General features: G+C 40.8%; 1 protein-coding gene across 1 annotated transcript in view; it reads right to left on the reverse strand.

Moving 5' to 3' along the window:
• NUP155 (nucleoporin 155) overlaps window positions 1-5,414 on the reverse strand; it is an 84,201-nt gene extending 78,787 nt beyond the window's left edge. The window contains exons 1-3 of the mRNA XM_023515018.1: window positions 5,121-5,414; window positions 1,716-1,853; window positions 1,049-1,145 (exon numbers count right to left, since the gene is read on the reverse strand). Of these exons, the coding sequence (XP_023370786.1) occupies window positions 1,049-1,145; window positions 1,716-1,853; window positions 5,121-5,277 (392 nt within the window). The 5' untranslated portion in view covers window positions 5,278-5,414. The remainder of the gene's footprint in view (window positions 1-1,048; window positions 1,146-1,715; window positions 1,854-5,120) is intronic.
• Between the last annotated feature and the right edge of the window lie 5,865 nt (window positions 5,415-11,279).

The following is an 11,279-nucleotide window of genomic DNA, read 5'->3' on the forward strand; positions in this document are numbered from 1 at the left end:
CCTCAAACTCCTAGCTTCATGTGATTCTCCTGCCTCATCCTCCCAAGTAGCTGGCACATGCCTGCCACAATACCCAACTAATTTTTTTTTTTTTTTATGTTTAGTAGGGACAGGATCTTGCTTCTGCTTAGGTTGGTCTCAAACTCAATGAACTCAAGTGACCCTCCTGCCTAGGCCTCCAAGAATACTAAGATTACAGACATGAGTCACTATACTCAGCCCAAAGAGTTTATTCATTAGGAGAAAAATGAGTATGTTATCATAACACAACAAACCAGGGCTATATTTCAAGTACAAGAAGAACAAAACACAACCATGTATCACTGTGATTATGACTATAACATTGCAACAGTAAAAATGGCCATGAAGATTTCTAGTAAAACACAAAATGTTTTCTTCTAAGAAGCAGAAGTTTTCATTTAGATTCAATTTTGATTCAATGATACAGTGTTTTTAGTATGTGTGTGTGTTCCTAAAAAGCACATTGATTCTCACGGGAAAGAGTAACATTGTGACTATATGGGCCTTCCTATAAGCATAACTGAGGAACTGAAAATAAAACAAAATTTATCTCTAAAAATCTAAGAGGGATATCATTAACTCAATAAGCTTATTTCAGTAAGAGTACCTTGGACGTTCACTCGGACTCTACTCTATACATTTAATTTACATACTGGGTCAAATTCACAAAATGACTGTTAAATCACTACAAGGAAAACAGGTCTTTAAAAATGTCAAATCATCTCTAGATGAATTACCAACATAGTATCTTTACTACAGGATAAAAGATTGGGACCTAGACCCCTGCTACTCAAGGATGGTTGCTACTAGCTGCATCATCTAGAAAACTCTTAGGCCTCACTTGAAGTACTAAAAACAAAATCCACATTTTTAACATCCCCAGATGATAGGTATGTATATTGAGAAGCACTGACCCAGACATTAGATGCTTGAAAGATAAATCAGGCAGCTTCTAATGGGTAGAACACTAGCCACAATAAAAATTATCTACTAATCACACTAAAACAAACCATCCTTAAATACATACCCATCTTCATAGTTCCACATGAATATGTCACTATCAATTGTAAGCCAAGCTCTGCTGATAGGTGGGAACACACCCATCATACAGTTACACTGCATATCTGAGGTAGTGTGGATGTAAGGTAGCAAGAGTTCGATTTCATTTTTCTTAAACTTCTTTCAATAGCTTTTTTAAAAAATGAACCCACTGCTCAGTACCCATAGTTTTTGACTTGAACTTTATATTCGCCAAGTGCAGTGGCTCACACCTGTAATCCTAGCACTTTGGGAGGCCAAGGTGGGTGGACTGCATAAGCTCAGGAGTTCAAGACCAGCCTGAGCAAGAGTGGGACTGGGTCTCTTAAAAGAAAAAAAAAATAGCCAGGCATCATGCCTGTAGTCCCAGCTACTCAAGAGGCTGAAGCAAGAGAATGGCGTGAGCCCAAGAGTTTGAGGGTGCTGTGAGCTATGATGCCATGGCACTCTACCAACGGTGACAAAGTGAAGCTCAGTCTCAAAAAAAAAAAAAGATATTTATGATTTAAGAATACCCATATACTTAAATGTATTTTAAATAAAACATGATTTTCAATGAACTCAGAATATATTAGCTAAACATCAAACAGGATAATAATGAAAAAAATACCAATTTTAACATTTTCCAAATAGTAAAATATTAAGTATTAGGATACGTCCAAACTGTTCAACAAGTTCAGGTGGGAGAGGAACTCTTCTGATAGAACTGATCTCTGGAAGGTTAGGTACAGACAGCAAACCAGGTCCTTGAAGAGGATAATCCATATCTGACATGCCTGAAACAGTGGGATTATCTGCAAAACATAAAATGAAGCATTTATTTATAATAATAATGTACTGCTTATCAACTAGGCATACAGAAGCATTGAAATGAACAAACAAAACCCCCAAATTGTGCCTATGTAGGTTCTAAAGGTAGAGAGAATCAAGTAGTTGTGACCTGACACACAGTAGGTCTAAAATGGTCCATTGTTAAGGTGGGGCAGTTACTGGTTTTCTGCCTTGAAGAGAAAGTTGTTTTCACAAAGACTTGCTCCCCAAAAAAGGAAATGTTCAGGTTCAGTGCAGGTATGGCACCACAGGCATCGTGGCTGGCAGGTTCGAGCCTGGCCCGGGTCAGCTAAACAATGACAACTCCAACAACAACAAAAATAGCAGGGCATTGTGGCAGATGCCTATAGTCCCAGCTACTTGGGAGGCTGAGGCAAGAGAATCACTTAAGGCCAAGAGTTTGAGGTTGCTGTGAGCCCTAGCACTCTACCAAGGGTGACACAGTGAGACTCTGCCCTAAAAAAAAAAAAAGAAAAGAAAATGTTCAATCTAGTAAGTTAGTGTTTTCCTAATATTTTACTTATCTGAAATGGAAAAATATAAAATTTGCTTTGGGATTCAAAGAATATAACGAGAGGCAGACAAAATACTCATGGAAGAAAAACAGCTTACTCCCTTTCTTAAACTTTTTTTAAAATTTTTTTTAAAGAGACAGAGTCTTGCTCTGTTGCCCAGGCCACCACAGTGCAGATACACAATCATAACTCACTGCAACCTGTCTAACTTCTGGAGGCTCACACCATCCTCCACAGTAACAAGGACTACAGGCACAGGCAAACACATCCAGCCTATTTTTGTAATTTGTTTGTTTGGTTTTTTTTTTTTTTTTTTTTTTTTTGGGTACAGATGGGGTCTCCCTGTGTTGCCCAGGTTGGTCTCAAATTCCTGGCCTCAAGTGATCCTCCCACCTCGGCCTCCCAAAGTGCTAGGATTACAGGCATAAGCCACCGTGCCTGGCCTAAACATTTACCAATTTAAAAAAATTCATCCCTTTTCCCTTTAGGTTTCTCTCCAAGAACAATTAAGACAAATATAAATAATACTACACAAGCAGTATCTCAGAGAGGAGAAAAATCAGACTGTTCTATAATGTGTTCTTATTGGGCAACCTTTCTCTTGCTCTAAGACTCAGATCACTAAGGACAGGAGTAGGTTGCTCTAGTCAGCCTGTCCTGGTCCTGAGCAAGATGTTCTTTAGACCTCGCTGATGACCTAATTATCTGAGGCACCTTTTCAAGTTCCCTCAAGCAGTGATCCCCAATCTTTTTGGCACCATGTACAGTTTCATGGAAGAGTTTTTCTACTCACCAAGGAGATTCTCATAAGGAGCATGCAACCTAGATCCCTCACATACAGTTTATATAGTAGAGTTCACACTCCTATGAGAACAGGATGCCACACATGATGTGACATGAGGTGGAGCTCATGCAGTAATGCAAGGCCCTGGGGCTAAGGACCACAGCTCTAGAGTACAAAGCTGTTTGGGGAAAACTGACATATAAAACAAATTTTGGAATTTGTGTTATATAACTTTTTAAAAATATACAACAAGTGGAGAGAAAAATATAACTGATTCCTTTATAGTTAGGTTCAACAATTACAAATAATGTGCCCAATCATGTTTCATTTATATTATTGTACACTCCTTCCCCAATAGGTTCTTTTTAAAGCAAATCCAGATGCCCCATTTAATCCTAAAAATAATTTTAACAGAACACTGCACATGTTAAATGGCTGTGTGAGCACAAAGTTAACGTGAAATTAATAATCTTAGTGAGTATAGGTATAATTAAGAAAGAGAAAAACCAAAAACTTTCACTTTCACAGGGAGTCCGGCAAAGGAGAAAGGACATTCCAAAATGATAATAAAATCCTCAAGAAGGGGTTTCTTATGGAAAACATGTTAAGTTCACTGTAACCAGACCCATGGGTCGAGAATAGGATGAAAAAGGGAAAAAGATTACGGTGAAAAGGTAAGTGTGTGTAAAGGGATGAGAGAATATAGGAGGTGGACTAGAATGTATGAACTCTTTTTAAACCTTGTTTTTCAAACCTAAGGAAGCAAAAGTGAGTGATGTTCAAGGTAATGGTTGCTAATAGGTTAATCAAGTCTCATAAAACAAGCCACTGGTAAGTAGCTGTATGGAACAAATACTATCATTGATTCCATCACTTCTGATTACTAATCTATCAATTAATGATTTTTGTAAATTCTTGGAAGTGCCTTTTTGGATTACACTGCACAGATTATCTTGGTTAGATTATCGTGGTTCTTCCTCACCATAATCTCCTCTTTCTTATACTTATCTGCTTTTCTCCAAATTCCAACTCGCAAAGGAGGTCACTTTTTCCAGCAGGTGATATAATTCCATAAACCTTGAGGAGCTGCTCATAATTTAAAACCGTTAACTGTCCATCAGCACTGCTGCCTCCCTTGTTCCCTAACCTTATTTCACTGGTCGTTCTTTTAACGCCTCCCAGCACATTCTATTACACTAACTCTACACATAATACAGTACGTTTTTGAAAGAACGTGGCAAATCTCCAAATTAACTTCGTTTGCTCTTACAATTTACTGAAAGTTTTTTGTTTTTTTTTTGGTAGAGACAGTGTCTCACTTTATCGCCCTCGGTAGAGTGCCGTGGCGTCACACAGCTCACAGTAACCTCCAATTCCTGGGTTCAGGAGACTCTCTTGCCTCAGCCTCCAAAGTAACTGGGACTACAGGCGTCCGCCACAATGCCCAGCTATTTTTGTTGTTGTTGTTGTTGTTGCAATTTGGCCGGGACCGGGTTTAAACCCGCCACCCTCGGTCTATGGAGCCGCTGCCCTGCCCACTGAGGCACCAGGGCCGCCCAATTTACTCAAACATTAACACGAGGACTGAACAAAGATGGGACTTGGATCGGGAGATGCTTCCCATCTGGCCTTAGCGATAAACACTAGGGAGCTGTGACAAGCTCCTTAGAGTTAGGGTCTTTCCTCTTTCTGTTTCAACTGGGAGCTTGCTCTTCACCTCTGCTCTCTTAAGTATCTACCTTGAAAAAAGTAAAGACAGGAAAAATACTGAAAATAGTGTTTACTGTTCCTTTAAAATGTAGCAAATAGCGCCCTAATTTTCAAGACATCTTAGCCGGGACTAACTCTGAGGATCAGGACCAAGTTACGAAGTCAAGAGATGAGTCCTTTCTGCTGAGAAAGCAGTCACTAACTGGGCACCACTCACTCACTTGGGGCAGGCACCATGACCAGGTCGGAAAGGTCCGGGTACATGCGGTCTTCTTGCAACTGACGGTCGACGAGCCGCCCTGCATTTTCCAGAGCTTCCTGCAGGGCTGCGGCCGAGGTAGAGGCCGGCATCACCGCGCCCAGCAAAGACGACGGCATCTCGAAAATTGCAGACACCAGGCTCCAGAAAAAGTGAAAAGCGAAGGAGAAATAAGGAAAGACCCAGTCAATCAGCTCTGATCCGAAGCGGAGGGCGCGCGCGCCAAACCAGCGGATCGGCGCCTGATCATGACGCACTTCCGGTACGTCGGGCAGGCGACTGGGAGACGCCGTTGTGGAGGCGGGCTGAGGAAGTTGTTGAAGGGGCTGGTCGTTGGGAGTGGAGCGAGAGGGAAGAGGTGCTTTCAAGGAGGTTAAGGGGTCCAGGGTTGGGGAGAGGTAAATAGGAAGGGTCGTGTAAGGAAGGGAAAAGGGTGGGGTGGGGGGACCCAAGGGAGGGACGGGGAAGGGGAGGGACCGGGGAAGGGGCGGGACGGGTCTGGGTAGGGTAGGGGCGAAGGAAGGAGTAGGGACCTGGTAGGTGGGAGCCGGTAGCAGCCGGACGCCGAGTCAGTTGTGGTTCCGGTTTAGGCGCGTGCTGTTTGTGATCCTCGAACCTCCCACGTCAAAATCCCCCCAACTGCAACTGTTTACGAGTACGCGTATCAATTAACTGGTACTCTGAATAAAATCTCTTCTGAGCGTAGTTGGGAATTGGTAGCTTCTTGTTAGAGCAACTTACATGTGAACCAAAATTTTACTGTATTTCTCATGGTCTTAGGTGTAAATTAAAATTCATTAGGGTTTCCTATTTGCATATTGCTATGTTTTGGCTTTGTGGCCCCTTAGTTCGAAAAATATTTTTAAGGAGGCATTTGCTCCGTGCAGGGGACGGCAGGTGCCGCACTTTAGTTTCCCATTGAAGGGGAGCAGAACAGATTGTAGAACAGATTGTTTTAATTAATCTTTTCGTCCCCTGCACATAGTACAGGAATTAGTATAAAGTAGGCACCCAGAAGTATAAAGTGGCATCCAGTGCTAAGAAACTAAATATCTACTTGTGTCAGGCATTGTGTCTGGTGCTGGGACTATAAAACTAACACATTTCTTGTCCTTAACGTACTTCAAGCAGAGACAGACAAGCAAAGCAATTAAAGGTCATCACTGTAATTTTTCTAATGGGGTGTGTAAAACAGTGTATTTTGATTAGAGAAAGGAGCAAAGAGAAGCTTCATTTCCTGGAAAAGGAAACCTAAGTGGATATATCAAGGCACTCTTCTTAAAAAACCAGGCTTTATTTAGAATCTCACTTAAGTAAACTTTAGTTATATTCTTTATAATGTAGTAGATCAACAAATTACTTTAAATTGATCTTTTACCGCTTGAATTCCTTCTTATTCCTTCAAAAAAGGTTTCATTAAATGTCTAAACAGTAAAAGTTCTGGTTGGGTGTACATTTGTAGTCCTGATACAGGAAAGTGGACCCCAGAATCTTAATATTTCTGGGGAAGGGGTGGAGAGTTGCTGGAACTGAGAGTCTCTCCTCTCCTTAAAATATATAGGGTCACTTCTTTCTGAGAGATATGTGGTATTTGTAAACTATCAGGGCTCTGCTGAAGGTTTCTTTTAGTATGCTAACACATTATATGCAGGTTACAGTGAGCAGTGAGGGTAACCTGAGGTGGTTTTTTCATAGTCTTCTTGGGCCTAGTGGTTTAGGCTGGTTTTCTTAACCACCTCTTGTTTCTTTCGAGACCTAGGTTGAGTCCTACGATTCCATTGAGCAGGGACTGCCAGTTCCTTATCTCATTCCCTTCTTGGAGTTTATGTACCCTCTTAATCTTAAGAAATTGTTAAAGGATGAAGGTCTGACTTCCTTAGCTTCTTCAGACTGATTTAGGAGTGTTGACTCTGCCTATCATGGGAAGAGTAAAAATCTCTGTATGCCTGATTTAAGGGGCCCACTGGCAGGACATTTTCATGCTCTGAATTGGCTGGTGGGAAGGGTTTGGAGACCTGTACCAGCATCATGTTTTTTGTTTTTGTTTTTTTGAGACAGAGTCTCACTTTGTCCCCCTCAGTAGAGTGCCATGGTATCGTTGCTCACAGCAACCTCAAAATCTCGGGCTCAAGGGATTTTCTTGCCTCACCCTCTCAAGTAGCTGGGACTATAGGTGCTCACCATAACATCTGGCTATTTTTACAGATGAGGTTTTGCTCTAGCTTAGGCTGGGCTTGAACCTGTGAACTAGGCAATCCAACTACCTTGACCTCCTGGAGTAGTAGGATTACTAGTACATGAGCCACTGCACCCAGAACTCAGGTCATTTTTATTTCTTTTTTTCTTTTTGAGACAGAGTCTGAATCTTACCCAAGGTAGAGTGCTGTGGTATCATAGCTCATGGCAACCTCAAACTCTTGGGCTCAAGCATTCTATGTAGCTGGGACTACAGATGCCTGCCATGATGCCTCACTAGTTTTTCTATTTTTAGTAGAGACAGGATCTCACTTTTGCTCAGGGTAGTCTTGAACTCCTTAGCTTCAGCCTCCCAGAGTGCTAGGATTACAGGCATGAGCCACTGTGCCCACGGGAGTGATGTTACGTTTAGTTAAAGCATTTTTGGTAGTCTAGGCAAGAATTTCTAGCCAAGTAGATACGTTTCTTAGGGAAACTTTATGATAAGTAAAGTCTCCCCAAAAGGCAGCCGTTTCAATAGCAACTCCCATCCCAGCAAGTATAAGGTTTATGGGCCTTTCCCAGTAAGTGAGGCAAAGTTTTTATATTGTATCTTTGCTCATTCATAGTGAAACAGATCATGCAGGCACAGTATCATCAGCATATGCTATTGTGTAACCCATGTTAATGATACTACAATTTTATTAGGTGGGGATTTTAGTATTGTAATTAGCTAAAGAACACTGTAGCACAACCAAAACAGCTCTAAAGCAATCAAGGCCAGTTTGAGCTGGCCATTTCAGGCAAGAAAGTTTTGAGGCACCCAAGAAAGGGCTAGGCACACACCTCCCCGCCTGCCACTAGTTATCTTGGCACAGAGCTATCCTGCTTTGTGGCAATTTTGTTGAGTACTCTATGCTAGCATAGTGTTTCAGTTTTGTAGTGGGGAGCAGTGAGGGTAACCTGAGGTTGTTTTTTCTCAATCCCATTTCCAGTTCTTATAATCTTTTTGTTCATTTTTTTGCAATACTTCCTGAGCAGGAAACGAGGAGACATTATACCTGTGATGTTTATATTTATTTATATCTCATAGCACACATAGATGTATGCATATAGCTCTCATCTATAATGTGGGCAACAAAAATAAAGGCAAGTGTTAAATACAATCATTATGCCAACTAACGAAACATAGTTCTACCATTTAGAAAAAGAGTCAAAGACTCTTAATTTTTCTGTGTTATAGATCTGAGCACCTAAATGATTTAAAGCATCATATAGCCTTATTTTTTTATAGAGGACTATATGTGTAACAGGTGGTTTCCACTAAGGCATGTGTCCCACCTTGTGCTGTAGTGAGTATATCTAGAGCCATTCTATTTTATAAAGCTATTTTTCTCATTTGGATATTTTCTTGACTTAAAAGAGATGCAAAACATCTTTTATGTGGTTAAGTGCTTTAGGTCTGATTTGAGCCGGAGTAGTAACTTGGGCAACAGCATTTAATGCTCCTGCCCCAGGGACTAGAATACATAGGGACCATTCCCACAAAGCCAAAGACCTGAGGAAATGACTCTCAAGGCCTTTGTATTATTGGGTACTATGGGTAGAGTTTAATGTATAATTCCTGACAGGAAAGGCTATCTCATGGCCTACCCCCCAGTCTAATTTGGGGGACATGTGGCAACAAATGTGTGTCATACAGCCACCCAGCTCCCAAAGATATAATATAAGCTCCAGCTCTTACAAAGCAGTTCTGTTTCCCTGTCTAGTCAGATGCCCGTATTCTAATAGTGTGAATACATGCTCAAGGGGGTGGCCATTTCATGAACTGGGAGTGTGTGGAGGAATCTGCAATATGATTATGTCTTTGTGTATATTGAGGGGCCTTTTGACATGACATCTCATGTTTAGGTATCTTCTATGATAATCTGCGTGTAGTAGGTCTATGTGTTGACTCACCCATGTAAAGACATGTCTTTTAGTTTTGCCAGCAATTAGCAGGTGGAAAGTATTTTGAGGTGAGTGTAGCTTCCAGTGATGATTTGCTGGCATTGATGTCACCTCCTTATGTAGAGTTGCCTTTTCACAGAGGAGCTTATCCAGTCATTCTAATTCTGTAATATTAAGGCAAGCACATTCTATGGCATCTCACTCCTGCTGAACAAAGGTAAGTTACCAACAGTTATAATGGCAATTGACCACTGATGTTTTTATGGCCCAATCTGAACAAAAATTGTCATTTGCCTCAAATACGAAGAATAGCCTATAGGTTCAAACTGAAACTCATGTGTTTAAAAAACATTCTCAAGGGGAAATCTATTCCTTATGACTTTTTTTTTTTTTTTTTAAGACAGAGTCTCACTCTGTTACCCCCAGGCTAGAGTGCTGTGTGTCATAGCTCACGGGAAACTCAAACTCCTGGGTTCAGGCAATTCTCCTACCTCAGCCTCCCAAGTAGCTGGGACTACAGGTACCCATCATGATGCCTGGCTAATTTTTCTATTTTTAGTAGAGACGGGAGTCTTACTCTTGCTCAGGTTGGTCTTAAACTCCTGAGCTTAAGCCATCCAACCACCTTGGCCTCCCAGAGTGCTAGGATCACAAGCATGAGCCACTGTACCTGCTTCTTTATAACATTATTACTGATACATTTTCTCCCACAGGCCCTGTTAGGGAGGCTGCTGTAGGCTTTGAGCCTGCCTCCCAATACTATATGTGGTTTCTCACTGCAGAAATTGGCACAACAGCAATTTGATAGGTTTCTGGCCTTGTGCGTGTCACTAACACTATACTGGCTCCAGCTAATATTAATGTCTTTTTATGATGGTATCACAGGCTTTCAGTCTCTGCTAAGGAGCACAGTTGGGGTTACTTCATCTTTAGCTGCTTCTATGTCAACCTCTGGCACCATAAATCTGAATCATTGCAGAGGCACCTTCTAGCTCAATATTAGGTCCTGTAACCATCACCACTTATCAGGTCTGTTGGTGTTCTCAGGAGCATAGTTTGGCTATCTGTTCCAGGAGCATGGCTCTGAGTTGCAGAAGCAACTCTTAAGAGTTTGCAGAGCTTCTTTTATAGCTCTTGCTAACAACTTCATAAAGAGCAATGCCATATGTGGTAATGAGTGACCCACTTAAAGCCCATATAGCCCCCAGGAGATTCTTAGTCTAGGACCTTAAAGAGCTGTCCTTGGACAGATGTGACTTATAGACCATTTTATTTCTTTTTATTAGACCTGTGCCTTTTGGATTATCCGGCTGGTGAAATCTCTAGTCTTTATTTTATTTTTTTGCTCATTTCTGAATGTTGTGACCTGGGAAATGAGAACCTTGATCACTAAGAGTTCTTTAAAACACTTTAGGTAACATAAGAGCAAAAACCAAAACACCAAAGGCAGGTTACAATGTTAATTTATGTATAATCATTGAGGATTTTGTTACACAAATCATAACCATTTGAATCTAAGGATATAGAAACATTTGTATCAGAATGTTTTTATGGCCTTTTTAGAGACTTAACACCTGTTTTAAAAAATACTTATAAATCATATGTAGTTCTGATGATGACAGGAAAAGAAAGCATACAGGTAGCTAAACATTTAAATTATCTGGGGGGAGGGAGAGGGGAGGGAGGAATGGGTGGAGGGAGGAGGATTGGAGGGATCACTTCTGTGGTTTATCTTACAAGGGTACAAGTGAATCTTTCTAAGAGTAGAATATGAACATTTTAACACAATACCTAAGAAAATGACATGAAGGCTATGTTAACCAGTTTGATGGAAGTGTTTCGGATTGTGTGTGAAAACACCACACTGTACCCCAGAAATGCCTTAATGTACATAGTTACCATTCAATAAAAAAAGAAAAGAAAAAAAAATTTAAATTATCTAGGAACATATTAACTTAGGTAGAAGTAAAACTATTAAATGAGTCTTTTTTTTTTT

This window comes from Otolemur garnettii, unplaced genomic scaffold, assembly GCF_000181295.1.
Source record: "Otolemur garnettii isolate 467f Iridium unplaced genomic scaffold, OtoGar3 scaffold00063, whole genome shotgun sequence".
NCBI lineage: Eukaryota > Metazoa > Chordata > Mammalia > Primates > Galagidae > Otolemur > Otolemur garnettii.